Source organism: Eucyclogobius newberryi, unplaced genomic scaffold, assembly GCF_026437365.1.
Source record: "Eucyclogobius newberryi isolate DKJ021-1_F unplaced genomic scaffold, fEucNew1.0.hap1 SCAF_20, whole genome shotgun sequence".
Taxonomy (NCBI): Eukaryota; Metazoa; Chordata; class Actinopteri; order Gobiiformes; family Gobiidae; genus Eucyclogobius; species Eucyclogobius newberryi.
Window position 1 is genome coordinate 11,637,978 of NW_027315835.1, and position 18,726 is coordinate 11,656,703.

The 18,726-nt window shown below is 38.4% G+C and overlaps 2 protein-coding genes and 1 non-coding gene across 4 annotated transcripts; 2 read left to right on the plus strand and 1 right to left on the minus strand.

Annotated features, from left to right (window-relative positions):
- Positions 1–1,153: 1,153 nt before the first annotated feature.
- Positions 1,154–7,619, plus strand: LOC140368851 (kelch domain-containing protein 1-like). Its single transcript, XM_072455988.1, has 13 exons — positions 1,154–1,242; positions 1,788–1,858; positions 1,977–2,094; positions 3,277–3,389; positions 4,448–4,538; positions 4,614–4,712; positions 4,794–4,868; positions 5,315–5,373; positions 5,463–5,575; positions 5,667–5,739; positions 5,989–6,073; positions 6,871–6,950; positions 7,415–7,619. Exons 1-13 carry the CDS (start codon positions 1,159–1,161, stop codon positions 7,563–7,565), a joined length of 1,212 nt encoding a protein of 403 aa, XP_072312089.1. The 5' UTR covers positions 1,154–1,158; the 3' UTR covers positions 7,566–7,619.
- A 1,285-nt stretch (positions 7,620–8,904) lies between these two features.
- Positions 8,905–17,406, minus strand: LOC140369203 (LIM and SH3 domain protein 1-like). Of its 2 annotated transcripts, XM_072456476.1 has the most exons (8): positions 17,299–17,406; positions 16,592–16,686; positions 15,566–15,650; positions 13,484–13,591; positions 12,378–12,485; positions 10,510–10,579; positions 10,335–10,417; positions 8,905–9,324 (listed from the first exon to the last, which is right to left on the minus strand). In XM_072456476.1, the coding sequence occupies exons 1-8, from the start codon at positions 17,365–17,367 to the stop codon at positions 9,151–9,153; spliced, it is 792 nt and encodes a 263-aa protein (XP_072312577.1). In that variant the 5' UTR covers positions 17,368–17,406; the 3' UTR covers positions 8,905–9,150. The 2 variants fall into 2 exon arrangements, with proteins under 2 accessions (XP_072312577.1, XP_072312578.1); XM_072456477.1 differs by lacking the exon at positions 13,484–13,591.
- A 720-nt stretch (positions 17,407–18,126) lies between these two features.
- trnac-gca (transfer RNA cysteine (anticodon GCA)) lies at positions 18,127–18,198 on the plus strand. The gene has a single exon. It is a non-coding gene; the product is annotated as a tRNA-Cys (tRNA).
- Positions 18,199–18,726: the final 528 nt, after the last annotated feature.

The following is an 18,726-nucleotide window of genomic DNA, read 5'->3' on the forward strand; positions in this document are numbered from 1 at the left end:
CATAAAACAACAACAACAACAACTTGGACACCAAACGCCATAAAACAACAGGAATTAAGTCTGGCGGTAATGTAACACTTGGATACCAGCTGCCATAAAACACCATTGAAGAAAAAGAAGAAGAAGAAGTGAAAAGGGTATGTTTACATTACCAGAAAAAATGCTAGTATAATCAAATAAGCCAATAGTTAGACCTGATTTTTAGTCTGTTTAAGTGGTAGTCTGCTAGTTAAAGAGTTAAAAGTGTCATGAATTCTAAAATAACGTTTTTTTGATTTAACATTTTCAAGTTCTTGTCTTTCTTTACCTATTTCTTTGTAAATATACATAATATGTTTTTGGGAATTTTTTACATAATTCTCTTTGTCAACGCCTAAACAACAATGAGAACAATAAGGAAAACAATCAGATAACTCACATCAGATTATATAACTATGCACATGTCATTTCAACAATCTGATTACTCCACAGATCATTTTAGACTTTAGAAGAGGAATACTCAAAAATTGGTCTCACAATCTCATCAAGGCCAAATAAATTTCCAGCTTAAAATAAAATAAACAACTGTTACGCACGTTTAAAAGTATAAAATCTAAGTATTGCAGGCCATTTTTTTGTGAATGGACAGATAATACCCGCAGGTGCCTCCGATCCGATTAATGATGATGTCATTGTTTATCTAAAGTGGGACCGCCGCTCGCGTCGCCCCAGCAACACCTGCCGCCGACACGCGCCGCTCACTGTCGGTTACTTTACGCACAACACAACCGACGTTTGCGCGCAGAATAACAGCCGTTAAATGAAGTTTTAGACGTTTGTGAGGCGTGTAAAACATGCCAGGGTGCAATGTGGTTTAGCTTCACAACAACAGGTATGAATAACACGGGATAAGCGTATGGGAGGAGTGTGAAGAGCCTGTAAAACGCGTTCCGCCGCACACCCACAGCCACTGCGGGATTTTGGAGCCGCGGATCCGGTCTCTCTGCCCCCGGAGCGCCGCATATCACCGTCTCCACTCCCTCCATTCCTGCCAAACCTTGTCATTATTTTTAATTCATCTCGAGGTGGATCGTCGGGCACGGCAGGCACGAGCGCATGTCGGTGTTGTGCGTCACCGGGATGGATGAGGCGCGCGGCGGTGGCGGTGGCGGCGGCGCGATGAGCTTCAAGAGCCGGATCGAGAGGAGCAGCCACGCCGCTTTCATAGATGACGGAGTGCTCTATGTCTGGGGAGGTTACCAGGTAAAGGAAGCACGGTGACAAAACGTTATAGACACGATTTACTGAGAAATAACCGGAGGATCGTGCGTAATTTCCCGTGCGCTGTCTCTATGCGCAAAGTTATTGATATTCAGAAGGACTTTGTTTGACTTGTCTTTTTTCACAGCGAATTCTTTAGCAGTAATTATAGGACACATGACTTCCAAGCAAAGTGTGAGGAAGTGTACCTAAGCTACAGCCTACATCCTTGTGGATTTCTCTCCCCAAGAGACTCTCAATCGTTGGAAACTTGTTTAGACTGTCAGATTTATTCAATCTGTTATTGGCTGGGACTCTGAGGATGCTGGACTGAACATGACATGAAAAATATATGCAAAATGTCATGTAAAAGTAGCTTTTTTCAGGTTGAAATGGTTGGCAAATGCCCCCTGAACATCATTAGTTCAATATAAATCATTTTATTTAGTCATTTTGGTATTACGTATACAACATAATATGTACGTGTGAAGCAAAGTCTGTTAAAAGGTTTATCAATGTGCGCTTCTGACCATGTTTTGTGTCAGCAGATGGCCGATGGAGAAGATTTGGTGTTGCCCAGCGATGAGATATGGCTGTTTGATTTGTACAGTGGCATATGGTAAAGTCTGATGTTTTTTATGCTTTCAGGCAATGTCTTGTGCACTTACCTGGTTAAAATATTGACACAAGCTTAAATTATGCAAGTTTCTGTTGTTATATGTAACATTTGTTGACAGGGAGCAGAAGGAGCTGGCGGGTGATGTTCCACCAGATCTAAACGGTTTCTGTGACTCCTTTTTGAACGGGACGTTGTACATTTTTGCAGGATCTGATGGCGGGGGCTACACAAACGACGTGAGTTTGCACTTTGAAGTAGTTTAGTTTTGTTAAGAAGGGCAGAACAAAACAAAAAAAAAGAGAATGTCCAAAGCACTTTTACATTATGTATAAAAATCCTTCAATACAAAAGGGAAGGGAGAGGCTCATATTAAGTACCGTATTTTCCGGACTATAAGTCGCATCAGCCAAAAAACGCATAATAGAGAAGAAAAAAACATGTATAAGTTGCACTGGAGTATGAAACAAGGTTGCAAGTGTGAAAATAACAAATAATATCACATACAAGTCGCTCCAGAGTATAAGTATACAAGTATAAATATAAGCATAAGTCGCAACTCGGACAAAACTATGAAAAAATACGGTAATTCATTGACAGACATGGTATTCCAGGTTTTGAATGGATAACTATAATGTCAATATTTTACAAAGCAAACATTCAAGTTTTAATCTTTTACTATCTCCACATCTTTTATAGCGTATGTTTAGTTTGTGGCATTTTTGGTCAGAAAAATGACCGTAGACTCTATCGCTTAATGGTCTATAAATAATGAAGTACAGTATTTTAACAGTCGGTGCTTTATATCTGCTGCACATGCCATAGTTCATTCCTTCATTGCATTATTGTCTCCCTTTGTTGCTATCTCTGATAAGACACTGTCACAGGCAGAACCTGCTGTAACTTGAATCATGTGTTTTTAGATACAGACAGAACAGTGTGTTTCTGTGGGCGTGCGTAAAAAAGACTGTGGTTTAAAAAAAGGCAGGAATGTGAAAGGTGAACTCAAGTTTGTGCCTTGAGCTGTTGTTTTTTATGTCAGAAACTTGCCCAAACATCATTGTTGTCTAGACACTAATTTTTGTGGTAATTTTGACTCCTTTTGATCTTATAACACTTGAACACAATGCATACCTGAATTTGTAAATACAATCTTGATATTTTGAACATTTCTTTAGCCTGGAGGTGTGGTTATGTTTGAATTTCTGACATAAAAACGTAATTTGAATAACCTTCCTTGTCACTCATGAATCCAAAGATGGAAGTTTCATTTAAACCTTTGCATATTTTATGACCCAAACGTCAAATTTTGAGTGGCAAACTTGAGTAATGTTCTTTGGCCGGATGTTTAAATGTGCGCTTCCCTTCGCCATCCGCGCAGTCAACGAGGCAGATCTCATTTTTCTTTCCATTTTCTATAGATGTTTACAGTGGATCTTAGGAGCGAGTGTTATGTTTGGAAAAAGCTCCCAAACGTCAATGGAAACACTCCATCCCCACGAAACAAACACTCCTGCTGGGTTCATAGGGACAGGTCGGTATCAAACTTATCATTATTAATTATTCTCACCAGTCCGGTTCTATGCAATGACCACTGGACAATGACAATGTTGAACAACAACTCAATAGCTTCCAACATCTGTTAGTGGTGTGAAAAATATGAATACTTTTTTTGGGAGCTACAAAGTATTTTCCGGAGTATAAGTCGCACCAACCAAAAAATGCATAATGGAGAAGAAAAAACATAAACATGTCGCACTGGAGTATAAGTCGCAGTATAAGTCGCAAGAACAGACATTTAATTTTAAAATTCAATTTAAAATAATGATAATAACAGATGAGAGAACATGGTGAATAGGTGTATGTATGCTAATGCTAACACCTTCAGCTACATGAGGCACAGACAGAACTGTGGTAAGTGTCTGGTATGTTAACGTAACATATGAACAGTTATTCAGATAACTATAGCATAAAGAACATGCTAACAAGTTTACCAAAGCATCAGTTTTACCCCAAATCACTAAATCCATTGAATTCTTCTTAATTCCTCTGTGTCACTTCTAAACAACTCCACAAACTCCAGAGGTAGAGGAAGTGCAGATTCTTCTTCTGCGTCGCTTAGAACCTAGAGCGCCCTCTTGTGGTTGTCAGTGTGAAAATAACAAAATTATATAATAAAGTTGCTCCGTAGAATAAGTATGAAAAAACGTCCGACTTGTAGTCTCAATACTGTATTGACCCCGTTTCACTACGTTCATGTCCTCCTTTTCACCCTGTATAACACAGATTAGTTAATGGAGAACCAGAAATGTTCTTTGCCCTTTTTGTCAATTCTGTCCTCAGGTTCCACTTTGTTATGGCTAAACAATTTGCTCAGACCATCTCCTCAACAGTAGTTCTGTGTTTTCAGACGGCAGTGATCCAAATCCATCAAAAATACTTCCATAGCGGTCAAAACATTCATACAGACAAATGCAGTTTACATTACAGTGGTGGATCCTTTGTGTGTCACAACATTTTAAAACATTGTAGACTTGCAAATGCATGTAGTGGTACAGTGTAAAAGTTAGTAACAATACTTATTTTTGTTAGATTAATATACTTTGGTGGCTACGGATGCAAGACGGTGGGAGACGTACAAAACTGTTCACCATCAAATTTCATCGTTGAGGAAATGTCCTGGGTAAATAAACCACTTATTATTTATTACTTGTTGTGAATTTAATGGACACTAATGTAAAATACTGTTTGTTTTTAGACCACGATTGGAGGTACATTATTCAGATGCTGGGGTTGGAACAATGAAGTGAATGTTTTTGACACTCTGACCTCGACGTGGAGCTTGCAAGAAACGAGGGTGAGCAAAGTAATCAAAAGATGCATTCTGCGTATTGTCTGTGTTCTTTTTAATCAAACCGTTTGTACCGTACGCGTCCAGGGCTCGGCTCCTGCCCCCAGAGGCTGCCACGCTGCTGCTATTCTGGGAAACAAAGGCTACATCTCTGGCGGCGTGGTGAGTAAACCAAATGCATACACACTTGTTGACGTCAAACACTAAACGGAAATGTTTTTACCTGTAAATGTTGAGCAGTTACACACAAGGGCTGTGTAAATATATAAAACATTAGTATTGCAAAATCACACGCATCTTAGAACATTCAGGTTTCATAAAATCAACCACATGGAGAAGATGTTCCTTTTTAATAAAGAATAGATAGAAATGACACTCAATTGTTATTATTTCTCTCCAATTTGAACATATTTGCTGATGTTTTGAACTCTCATTTTCCTCAAAAAGCTACTTGACCTATCCAGCTTTTCCGTTCCAATATCGATATACTGGCTTAAAGTATCTGCCGATATCAAACGATACCAGAGCAGCATCATTGCCATTGTCATTGTTCAGCGGTTGATGTAATATGAAAAATGTTTTATGTCTGTTTTGGTTTTGTTTTTCAGGAAAATGCTCTGTTAGACCTTCACTGCTTGGACCTGGACACTTGGACCTGGACTTGTTTGTAAGTCTTTCCATTTCACACAACAACATGACCATTACAGTATTAAAATATTAAAGTCTATAAAGTAATGAGTGATCTTTTATTTTCAGGGTCAATACCGGGTCTTCGACTCCAGTGGGTCGCACTATGCACACAATGACGGCCACTCCAGAAGGAACACTTTTTGTTTATGGAGGTTTTGGGACATTTGGACCGACACTCGGTAGGTTTTTTTCAGCCTCATTTTAACTTTCGATACCGTCTGATGATTGCAGATGAGTCTAAAGACGTTGGGAACCTTCCCTCTGTTACAGACGATGCCTGGCAGTATAACCTGCATCGAAAAGAATGGACCCAAGTGAATCACCAACATAAAGACAAACCCAGGTACTGTTACAATACACGTCACGGGGCTCAAATGTGCTTTAAAATTGCATTAATAATTCAATCTGTGGGGTAAACTATCGGTACCTCTGCATGCTACATTGACCCAAGCACTTTCCTGTAAATCTTTGGGAAATTATTAAACGGGGAAACGTGTAAAATTATAGTGTTATGTGCTTTCAAAACCCTGTACTTATCTTGATGTGAACGCAATTGTCAACCGTCTCTCCTCTAACTGTATTCTGTCCTCAGGGTGGACCATACCTCGTGTCTCGGAAACGACAGTGACGTGGTGGTGTTTGGGGGAAGTAGCAACTTGACTCTCCAAATGGACTTGGTATGTTCTGAGTTCCTCTGTACTCGCACGTTGTACCCTCTTTTGTTGTGTTCATGTATACAGTCCATACAGCACAGGACTAATAATAACACAGAGACTTGTAAAGCTGTTGCCTGGAGGAACCTATAAGTGGTTTAAGGGCTCAGCGTGGTCTGGGATCTCTATGTGGTAATGTTGTGTGGCACGTCACATGAAACGCGGACTGTTTTGAGTAATGTGATGTGGGAACTGGACAAAACTGGGCAAAAATTCACAAAAATGAAATGGGCAAATGAAGGAGAGATTGACGTTGTCTGGACGAACAGTGAATAAAGGGGGCGAATGATGCTTAAGATGAGATAAAATATTCCTTTATTGTCCACCCATGGGGAAATTTCATTGTTTTTCATCATTAAAGTTAAAATTATTATCATTAAAGTAAAAATTAGTATCATTAAAGTAAAAAATGTCATCATTAAAGCTAGAGAATCAACGATCACGCCGCGGTTTAGGGAAGTTTATTGCTATAGTAAAGGGGAAATGTTAGTACAGTAAATGGGAAACTGACAAAAGTGTCAAAAGCAACATTTCAGTTTGACATGAATGTTATTTTGGCATCAGTGTCATTACGGTGCATGTTTTGAGTGGTTTAACATGCTGAAAGTTAGTCCAACAATTTGTGTTTCTGTAAAGAATTGAATAAAACCTGCTATTTTCATTACACCACACAATGCTACTATTGTTTTAAATGCCATATTTACAGATCCTATGACTTCCTCCTGTAAATTGTTTAACGTCGATCTTCTGTTTGTCATCAGGTGGCCGTTCTGCGGTCTCCCCGGCAACAGCACTGCAGCGAAGTGATGATCTTTCAGACCCAGCCGTACCCTCTCTCCAGGTATGACGTCACGGTACTTCCTGGTGTAGGTCACGTGACGCGGCCTATAACACTACCTCGGTGTTATGCAAAGTCTAAAGGGAAGTTTGTGCTGTTGGGGTTAAACGTAGATTCACATGTGAATAAGCTTTCAACTAAGTCCACGGAGACCTTTTCTACTTGAGCTGTTTACTTATTCAACTACGTGAAGCTGCCACTAAAACATGCACCAATTATAGTTTATAAAAGAATAGTGTTGTAGATTATTTAGCTTTGAGGAAAGGGGTTTTCTTGGTGTTGCCTCATTAAACTTGCCTGTTTATCCTGTGTGTATTAATGCTTCTGCGATCCACATAAAGTAGTAGAAGTGGCATCAAACGCAGTGTAGTAGAAAATAATGTATGTTCTACTTCTAGTATTTAGCCAAGTGCATTGATTAACACATCTGCAATAGTGTCTGTAAAATTTCCATTCCTCCTCTTCAGGTTATGTGAAGACTTCATAGGACGAAAGCACGTGATGTTCGAGAGGCATCTGAGCAGTCTACCTTCAAAAATGCAACACAAACTAGAAAAGAGATGTGCCTTTTTCTTAGAGGAAACGTTAAAACCTGTTGACTCACATTTAAGTGCCTGATTTTAAACTTTAAGCCCATTTCTTACTTTTTTTTGTTTTGGTAAGGGTTTGTTTATGAATATATTGTTTTTAACTTAAATGTTGTATTCATGGTTTCGTTAAAAAACATGTTTTTGCCTTGTTTTAATAAGCTTAAGGTTTTACCATTGATCCTATTTAAATAAAGATGTTCTTTTATATTGTAATGTCAAGCTAATATTAAACTTTGTCTTAGTTTTCTTAATTCTTTTATGGTTCTTTCAACAATCCTCATCATACTTCATCTCTTAAAATGGGGCAAGACAATATTGCACGGGGAGGACGGGATACAGTTTGATTAATTGCCAAATTCTAAAAATCAAAGTATATATATTTGTTTTCCAGTTACTAGACTATTGCTGATAATCAATGAGCTTGGTCAGTTCTTGGTTGGGACATGGCTGAGATTTCCTGGTGCCACAGTGGAGTGACTGGGTCCTTAGGCAAGACACTTTACCCACATTGCCTGGTGTGAATCAGGTGTGTGGTGGTGGTGGTGGTGGTGGGTGGAGATGGTCAATGGTGCAGATTGGCAGCTTTGCTTCTGTCCGTCTGCCCCAGGGCAGCTGTGGCGACAGTGTCTTGCCATTAATGACACCGTGTCCAAAATGTGCTTCATGATCATTCCATTTCTTCTTACATCTTCTGGTATTAAAACACTGCGGTAAGAGGACACATGGTCTTTATCAGCATGATTAGCATGAAGACAAGATATTCTTTGGAGAAATGTGTTGCAAAAACATTAAGTGTAAATTCGTTAGTTAGGTCTGTTTTAACAAACTAAAGCCACAAATTACAGATGTGTTGGTGTTTTTGATCTTGGTTTAAAAATAATTATAAAAAAAGACTAATGCAAAGTGGTCATTCCCACACATACTAAACATGTCATTCTCTCCTCCTCAGCTCTAAAACATCCTCCCTCCTGACCTCACCTCAACACCCTCACACTGACCTTTTCACTTTTACCAAGCCTGCCCTGTCCTTTTAAACTTAATTACTTTCCGTGTTTTAAAATTTGACAGTTTTTGAGCAGGTGATGACATGGCCGTGTCCTGCAGCTACTGTCGACACTCGAGCCGGAGTCTCAACACTTGGGCCATTCACCTTCAGCCTACTGACCTTTTGACACGATCACATTTGCAGAGAAAAAATATTCTAAAAATATTTACGGTAGACAAATAATTGGCAAGAAGCTGCATGTATTTGTCATTAGTGTCGTTGTGTCTCTTGTAACGTGTAAAACGTCAGATTATGCAGCCAGTCATTCATTATTTAGTCTTTTTTACTGTAGATGTAGGTTATACAGTAAAAAACAGTCATATTTTATCACAATTTCATTTTTATTCCCAAATGTTACACAAGTTGACAGAAGTGAGCAGTACAAGCTACGTTAGTGTTTTTATTTTACATTTGTCACCAACCACTACTTTGCATCTTAGTTTTTCACTTCCTCCATTTCTTTCCATGCCAAGCGTTATAGTTCTTGAACGGTTGCAGTGGTCGGCCTATAAGCTGAGTTCCTCATACTAAACTGTCAGCTTAAATCCCCCCACACAGGCCTACAGTTTCAAACGGGTCGGATGTAGTTGGCGGGGAGCATTCCCTTTTGTCCCGTGCGCTGGTTGAACCCAAACACCCATCCTGCATCTATGGTCTCAACATTTAGGATCAAATCGCCCTCCTGCAGCGACACTTCATCTGGCTCTGCGGCGCTGTAGCTGTACAGGGCCTGGTAACGTGGCTGCTGGGAAAAATAAAGCATATAGTAGGTATAGTTTAGAAATTGGTCTTGACTTGTGCAATACTTGTGCTGTTTTCATTATATTGTCGCTCCTTTAAATGGAAGACATCTCGTCATGCTGAAAGCTGGAACAATGCACTTTGAAGTCTGATCTAGCGCTTTAATTGTATTTTATTTTTTTACAGTCCACATGTTTTTTTGTAGCTTTGCCTGTCGTTTTTGTTGTTTTTAATGTTTTTTCTGTGCTCCTTTGCTCAATGCACATCATTTTCCAATATAAGATAAGCCTTTATTTGTCAGTGTTGCAACACAAATAGGTATAGAAGTAAAATAACAACTTATAGAAAGCTTTAAAAAAAAAAACTCTTAATAGAAAAACTCTTATAAACAAAACTCTTATAGACAAAACCTCTTAACTTAAAGGTGGTATGGACAATTTGTTTCAGCAAATTTTTATCATATTTCCTCGTGGCGTGGATAAATCATTTGTCCTGCCACGTATCAATCATAAAACGCACCTACCGCTCACCTGCAGCCGCGTTAGGCTCGTGCCCACGTTTCCGCGTGCCTAAGCGCATGGATCTATCATAATATAGTTCCCTCAGTGTACGGGGCAAAATGAAGACGGAGAAAGACAGTTCGAGCTGACGCAGAAGTGGACAGAAATCTACAGGAGACGAGAGATGCGATGCGATCCGTCGCGCTAATAAACAAACGCACGTGTGTGTTGTATCGGTCCGCACGGGGGAGTGCGCATGCGCACTTCCGCCTGCGTTCTCAAATCGCCGAAAAATCGTCCATACCGCCTTTAATAAGGAATAGAAAGAAAAAAATAAAATAAGATAAAAATTATATGTTTTTATCTACAAATGCCAAATAAACTACACTATATAATGCCTGAAGAAGCCATTTCTGTTTGATCCTTGAATGGACAAATGGACAAATACACTTTTCCTTTTCTAAATCGTAAGAAAACCTGGAAAACCACTGTGTTTTTGTAATGGCGTTACCCCTCCAGCAGGTGGTGCCACAGGACGAGGCTGAACAGCTGGTTGGTTTAATCTTGGAGTTGGATCACTTTGTTGTTCATCTTCTGCAAAAACCACAAAGACGACAAAAATAAAGCAACGTTTTAATGTTCTGGTTTTATTTTGATCGTCTTTCTACACTTTACAAATGATTTACCTCTCCTGTTCTCAGGCGGAGGGGCATCACTGCGAACCTTGCTCTTCTCAAACTCCTCGTGGTATTTAATCTGCAAACATCAGTCAATATGTTTGAAGTTTTTTCACATGTTTTACTTGAGACTTGCTGAGGACGTTCAAAAGCTGCTTCCTGTATCACAGCACTGAGCCAAGAACTTGAGGAATTCAAAGTACTTCTGCCTCTTGACCAACAGCAGCCGCATGTGTTTTCTACTGTTCACTCCAGGCCTCATGGGACGGGCCCAGAACACCACACAAGTGCGGGTTACTCCGACCCAGCCATCTAATCAACATTTGTTAAACACTGTAACTTTACTGGTGAAGTCTGCCACCTGCTCGTCTCCACTGAGAATATTGCCTTGAATCATCCACACTATGGCAATAAATAAACTCTTACATTTATTAAATTACAACAGTTTCTATTGCTATATATGTCATATATAGCACTAAATCAGTATAATCCATATACAACGTATTCAAAAACATGTTAAAAGCTGAATTGAATGCTTTTAGTTGTGTAGTAATTTGTAATAGAATTTGCTTATTCTGCTTAAATCTTATTACAATATATAAAAAACATATTCCTGACTAGAACACACTAAATATTGAGCCAAGCTGAGGTACTTGACCTGGTTTAACCCCACCAGAAATGTTTCAAGTGGTCTTTGCTACTGACACAACGTCTATCATCAAAAGCTTTTGCCTAACTGCTTAATATATCACACTCACTGTTCTGTATTTGACATTTTGTTCGTGTAAGACATGGGTTTTCAATAATGTTTGGTCCATGAACCCCAAAATCATCAATCATGCTGCAATGGACCTGGGACCCCCATAGTAACATTACATTTGAATCAGACTATTGTATTTTCCGGACTATAAATTGCACCGGAGTATAAGTCGCACCAGCCAAAAAATGCCTAATAGAGAAGAAAAAACATATATAAATTGTACTGGAGTATGAAATGCGGTTGCAAGTGTGAAAATAACAAATAATATCACATATAAGTCGCTCCGGAGTATAAGTATAAGTATAAAAGTATGAATATAAGTATAAGTCTCACCCCGGCCAAAACTATGAAAAAAGGTGCAACTTTTAGTCCAGAAAATACGGTATTTAGTTCAGTAGTTTTTTTGTTATTTGACGTATTTTCACTAAAATAGAGTTTTCAATTATTCCGAAATATTTCAATTTATGGCCTGATTCTGTATTTTGCGCTCTGGATTTGACTCATAAGTAAATCCCCATTTGCCACTGGCGAAACATCTCAAACCAGGATCACCCAAATCCTTCTAACCTCAAGAAAATCACACTTTTTGTCAGTGACGCTCTCCAACCATTGCCTCTAAAATACATTTGCACCTTTTCACAACAAAACCAGTGCAAAACTACACAGACCAGAGACCGTTGTATTTCCACCTCCGACATTACCCATGATTCCTCTTTGAAACCGCTGCTCTCAAGAGAGAAAGGAAATCGTGTGTGTGTGTGTGTGAGAGAGAGAAGAAGTGAAAGAGCGGACATTCTGTTTGTGTCCACAGCTGAGAGACTTTGACTATATAGGGCTGTAGCTCCTCTGCGGACAGGAAGACGTGCCAGGAGTGTGTGTGTGTGTGCGTGTGTGCGTGTGTGTGTGTGTCTTCAAACTGTCTTTCTCACAGAACAGAAACATATCTTATCTTACTGCTACAATATTATCATCAAAATCACATATTAACAGCCCGTATCATTTGGTTTGTTGTACATCTGGGTGAGTGAAGCTCTTGATTGGATACTTGTTGGTCCAGTCTGTGTGTGTGTGTGTGTGTGTGCATGTGTGTGTGTGTGTGTGTGTGTGTTGTTCTTACGTTACTGATTTGGTCTTGAGTCTTCTTTACCCTCTGCATCTCTGGGGTGTCGGTCACCACACTGAAGCCTTTGCCCTTGTTCTTCTCAAAGTCCTCTTTGTAAAGCGCCTGTCGCAGTTCAACACAATACGCACCGATCAAATAAACACCGAGCATTGTCCGCTGTATGTCCTGGAAGAGATACTATTGCGTTGCCTGGAATGTTCCACAGTGCAGCATTAAACGTAGCTCTCTCGGTGACAAGCAGCTCACAGTGAGAATGCATATTTAACAAGGTATTTGTAAATGTAATGCCATACTGTGGAGCATTCCGAGTAAAACAATAAGAAACAAGAGATAAGACACTGAAGTAGTTAAATGTATTCTAATGTGGACATTAACCATATGCATGTTTTTTATTTTTAAATTGTGTCATGTTCAAATCAAATGTAGCTTTTACTGTTCACATTTAAAATTCAGATTTGTTCTTAATTTCAAAATGATCGGACATGATTTGTTTATGTTTGTAATTTATGGTTTTCACTCTGATTATCTGATCAGAAAGCAGACTGTTGGTTTAAACCTGTGCTTTGTCCTTTCTCTGATCTGAATGGTCACCTCCTAAAGCCCAGTGCCTGCACCAATCATGGGTCAGTGCTAGTGCAGCCTCTGCAGCTCAGTGAGCCTGGACTTCTGGAGCTTCTGAGCTGAACATGAGCCACGCCCGGTCCAGAAACTGAGAAGGAGAAACACTTGTGTGTGTCTCTGTCTGCAGGTGAAGGCCCTGGCAACACTCTCAGATGTGATGGTAGTTCCTATGTTAAAAAGAGTGTGGACTACATACAGTTCCTATAAGTCTAGATGAACTGCATAATAGTTCATCAAAGGAATGTTGCCAGTTTGTGATGTGAAAAGGAAAATTAAAAAAAAGAAAGAAAAGATGCACAGATATAACATGAAAAACATATATATAATGTTCTGTAAAGACAAAGACGCATGCAAAAGACAAGTTCAATTAACTCTGTGTTACAAATGTGCAATGTAAATGTATAAAAAGTTACTAATTTAACCCTGAATAATTAGATTAAAAAAAGAAAGACTGTTGTGTCATTCTTCCGTCGACCTACGTGACTGATTTGATCCTGTGTTTTCTTCACTCGCTGCATCTCTGGCGTGTCAGACACAACGCTGAAGCCTTTGCCCTTCGTCTTTTCAAACTCCTCTTTATAAAGTGCCTGGGAATATTTCAGTCAATCGGGAAATGCGGGAAATACTGACACATGAACGTCTCTTGTTACAATTCTAGTTACGACTATGAGTCACAACTGTGCTTGAACGCGACTTGTCCAAAAAGGGAAATGCATGTCAACACAAACAAACAAACCAACAAACTGATAAAGGAAAGTAGAAACACTCACAATGATACAATAAACCAGGGGTGGGCAATTATTTTCCTCCGAGGGCCATATTCGAATCCAGGCAAGTAGCGGAGGGCCGGCCCGCGATCATTGGTGTGAAAAAAACAAATCTAAATAATTAAATATCAAATAAAATATCACTTTTCTGTCAAATATAGACTATTGAATCTATTATCTAATTAATTTCATGTCATATTTATTAAGGATACAAGTGCAGACAGATGCCTAAGGGCAAAAAAATAAATACAACATATTATTATTATTATTTTTTTAAATATTACTTGGCATGTTTGGCGGGCCGGATTATAAAGACAAACGGGCCACATGTGGCTCGCGGGCCGCAGTTTGCCCACCCCTGCTATATACTCTTGTTTAGGGTAACTTTCTGCTTTAACTTTAACTTTTCTACTTCTGAGGCAAAGGGCTCCATATAGATTTTTATACCACAACGATAACATACTATAGAATATAACTTTCAACACCAAGAAATAGCAGTTTCGTAATTATTAACATAAGGTCTTATACTAGTCATGATAGATTCTATAACTCTTCAGGAAACATGCTATTTATGTGATGTCTTATTCTTATTTTCCCCCCAGAATCTACTTTTTTTTTTACTAGTTTTAGCACCGATTAGTATCTGAGTATTTTTTTTCTAGTTGCAGTAGTGTAAGTAATACACGTGTGCGTACTTTGTCTCGTCTAATTATTTATTGAACACAAACATACGGATACCCACACACACACACACACACGCACGCACACACACACACACACACACACACACCGTGAGTCAGTGAGCTGCTATGAAGAATATGCTGTCTTAGTGAGGAAGCCCGAGTGCCAGGACTTTTATGGTTATAAACACTGAGCAGGGTTGGCCGCAGAAAGTCCAGGACCAAAAGGGAACGAGCTACAAACTAAAACTGAAATATAATCCTGGGTGATGTGATATTACAGGCAAAAAATGTATTTAATTGTCACCGTAAATGGAGAACGTTGAGCCAATTTGAATCAATGACACTATGTTTATTTAGGCTACACTTATTTCACTTTCTTTTCTTTTTTTGTCTGTGCAGTTTTCCTAGGTCTGCATAATTTCAACAGAACTGCGTTTAAAAAGCTTTTGGGCGGTGATTTCAGCAACGTTCTGAGGCTGACAATTCCGTTTTTACATTATTTTATGATTTGATCGCATGTTATAGTCAGGATATTAAAATCTTTCATATAATCTCTATTGTTACGATATTTTGAAGAGTCTAACAGCATTTTAAATATACTACTTTTTTCCCTTTTAAAATGCCTTGACAAGACATTGAGTCCTCTGTTTGCTTAACTGCTGCTGCAACAAAACAACACCTTGTATTTTGATATATTCTGACTTAGATTTTCTGTTTGTCCTTAAATATTGACAAAAATCTGATTCAAATTTGATCCAAAATCTTCTAATCTCATAAGGTGAATTGTGCAGCTTAATTTGGTCTCATTGTGTAAAAACTGGCTCCATTAATCATTGTAAAAAATATAGCCTGACGTTCGAGGAGGACGACAAAAAGACAAAGACAAAAATGCCCCTGACAATTGTCCAAACCCAAAACGCTGAGCATCTCATCCAGATAATCTACACTCTAAATCATGTTCGGGTTTGGCTTTTGTTCCGTTTTTAATTCAAATCACAGAGACAGCGGCGACAGAGCGCGGAGATAAACGCTGACGAGTTCAGGACAGTATCTTTGAACGAGAGGAAGCAGCCGACAGGAACCAGACCATATATGAGCGTGTGTTCCTGACCTGGCTGTTGAGCAGGGTCTGCTGTTTTAGCCGCTTGTTTTCAGGGGTGTCCGTCACTATGGTGAAGGAGGATTTGGGGTAGTGCCTGAAAAGTAGAAGTGCAGTTACGCGAAAAGAATAGCAACTAGTAATTAGACAAAGTTTTGGTTCAAATCTATTCTATATCACTGTCCTGCTACAAGCACTGGCTGTTACTAAAGCTACTACTACTACTATCACTTCTACTGCAAATACTGCCAGCACGGTCAGTTTCAAAGTACTGTTACTGCAAAGTTCTCAACTAGTTATAAATGAATAGGAATTGACCCTGCTGCTAGTGTTTCAAACTCGATTTATTTTGATATTAATGAAAAAGATTGATGCGCAACAGTTTTGATATTAGAGATGATTAACAGAACACATTTTTTAGTCTCTCTTAGTTGTTTCTGTAATATTATTCTGATATATAGATCCCAATTCTGTCCCATTCGTGTGATTTTGTCAGTAGTTTCAATAGTTTAAGTATTCATATATTTTTTGTTTGTTTGTTTGTTTGTTTTTTACAAATTCTGCTGCTATTTGCACAGCTTTTACTACAATTATTACTGCTTCGACAGCTAACAACAACTGCTAAAACTCAACAAATTAAATCTATTACTGACTTACATGTCCAGGACAGCCAATCTCAAAGTAACTTCACCCTTCTCTAGTACTGAAAGTGATGAATGAGGAATGTCAATCATTACTTTCAACCCACTAGCACTATTATACTAACTATTATTCTTTGTAAATGTATTTTCCTAACCGTGTAACAGCTTTTATTTACTTTTATTGTGAATTAATTATTCATTGACAAATTCATTTTCCCCACTGTTGATTTCTTCTATCTCATCATATCGTACCATACTAGTTTTACTTCTACATCTTTTCACAGAATCACATGAAATCCATTAAGAACATCACAATAATGACACTGTATTCACTGCATGTTCAAGCTCATATGAAGCGTGGGTGACACAATAACACAGAGATAACACAGATACTTACATGGTGCAATAAGGCCTTTTCTCAAAGCCCTTGTAGTTGCTCATGCTCAGGGCCATCTTGCATACTTCACAGCTGAAGCATCCCTTGTGCCAAAACTAGAGGAGAAATCCCATTTTTACAGATAACTACAAGAAAGTTATGCAACATGTTTGTGGAAGCTACAAAACAAGGTCAAATACTGATACAAATAGAAACAAGGCACGTTCTTTCAACTGTCGAATGTAAATGTACATATTTTACAAAACAATAATATGCCATACATTTTATATTTGATTTAGAATGTACATGTCATGCCGTCTCTGTATAAAGTGTTCAATGTTTGTTGTTTGTGTTGCACCAAATCACCAGGACAAGTTCCTATGTTTGTGAATTTATGCTCATCGACAAATGGCAATAAACCCCTTTCCGATTCTGATTCTAATACATTTTGTGAATGACATCTTGGATCCTCTGGGACATCTGAGATAAGCCTTAATGTTAACGAAATGTCCTTAATGTTAGCTATGGCTATAACTATAGTAAATAATTTAATGACCAATGTAATGAAGCATGGTAGGTAGCAAAGTAATGAAACACTTTCAAAATATGATTGCTTTAGAAATATACTTGTCAATTTGAGACCAATGCCCCTCCTAGTCATGTTTACTAAGGGCAACTTAAAAATGCTGTCATAGTAGATTTAGCTTGAATCTCTAAAATGATCTTACCTTATCAAGGCAGTTAAGTTTCTCTGTTGGATAAACTGGTTTCTTGCATCTTCCACAAGGAGGATTCATCGTGAAGATCGTGTGAATGGTATTTACAGACAAATATAAAAAATGAACTGATTAGAAAGAGCGATGGAAGCTGTGAGCCACAAGGGAAAGACTTCATCTGGGATTGAATATGAATATAAGGAGAAGGAGGCGGGGCCAGGCTGGAGCAAACTTTTTTTTTTTTTTTAATGTAATTTTTTCATTAAACAACATCTGATTGATTTGAGGATAGGTACTATACACTTCCATGGTAGGGACGCACTGTTTTCAGTTCATTTATTAATTGTGAGCGGAAGTAGTGAACAGTAAAAACTTATTTAGTGGGAAAAAGGGGGAAAAGTATGTTCCTCTCTCTTTCTGGACGATGCATTAGCGCCCTCTTCTGGTGGACAACGCAGATTGCAGGTGAGCTTTCCCAGATCGTGAAGTTTATAACAATTTAATTTCTCCAACGACTACGTAAAAGTGTTTTCTCATAAACGCAACATACGTATTACATATGTTACACGTGACGGTTGCTTATCGACACGTGGTTGGAAAAACATTATCCCGCTCAAGTCACGTTTTCAACGCTAAGCTGAATAACATGCTACATGCTAACATAACACCACGGAAACCCGCATGCTAAAGCTCGGCTAGCAACACTTACATGGCGATTATAAAACAAGTTGTTACAAAACCGCAAAGATAAATGTCAAACGTATATATACTGCAGACAATGTTATGGGTAGATATGTAAGTAGTAGTTTAAGTAGTAGAGTTTTCCTGTTCTCAGCGACCGGGGGTATAGCTCAGTGGTAGAGCATTTGACTGCAGATCAAGAGGTCCCCGGTTCAAATCCGGGTGCCCCCTCTTTTCTTTTTTTGTGTGTTGTAAATTAACATAACTAATTTAGTAGGCTTTTAAATTTCATCAGAATGTTTAAAATTCTGTTCTGGAGGCGACTGGAGACACAATGAGCTTAGAGCATGAAACACGCTCAATGACTAATTCAAGTCTATAGGAGTTTTTGTTTACAACAGTTCTTCTATTAAGAGTGTTTTTTTAAACTTCCTATAATCTGTTATCTGTCCTTTTCTGGCCTATGACCTCCCCTACCTCTAGCCTCTTCTACCCCATTGCCTACTCTTCTCTATCTTAAGTCTATATCCTAATGATTAAGTCTTTTTACAACTAAAATAAACATTTACAATTTCCAGGCTAAACAAGTTAGCTAGTTTGCTTTTCTATTGTAAAAATTGCAGCCCAAAGTGTATTTGTACATAAAAAGTATAGTTTTGTTAAAGCCTGTAATTCATATCTATTTTATTCTTACACATATTTTACTTTGTACGATCTTATTCTCTCATAGTCTATATTTTTTTTACTATTACTCTTATT

What these genes read in the sequence shown, in the direction of transcription:
- LOC140369203 (XM_072456476.1), bottom strand. Translation starts at nt 17,367, where the DNA reads ATGAATCCTCCTTGTGGAAGATGCAAGAAACCAGTTTATCCAACAGAG. An exon ending in AACTTAACTGCCTTGATAAG is followed by an intron (nt 16,687 to 17,298) that starts GTAAGATCATTT and finishes TTTCTCCTCTAG; the next exon opens with TTTTGGCACAAGGGATGCTT. An exon ending in AAAAGGCCTTATTGCACCAT is followed by an intron (nt 15,651 to 16,591) that starts GTAAGTATCTGT and finishes TCTACTTTTCAG; the next exon opens with GCACTACCCCAAATCCTCCT.
- LOC140368851 (XM_072455988.1), top strand. Translation starts at nt 1,159, where the DNA reads ATGAGCTTCAAGAGCCGGATCGAGAGGAGCAGCCACGCCGCTTTCATA. An exon ending in ATGTCTGGGGAGGTTACCAG is followed by an intron (nt 1,243 to 1,787) that starts GTAAAGGAAGCA and finishes TTGTGTCAGCAG; the next exon opens with ATGGCCGATGGAGAAGATTT. An exon ending in GACATTTGGACCGACACTCG is followed by an intron (nt 5,576 to 5,666) that starts GTAGGTTTTTTT and finishes CCTCTGTTACAG; the next exon opens with ACGATGCCTGGCAGTATAAC.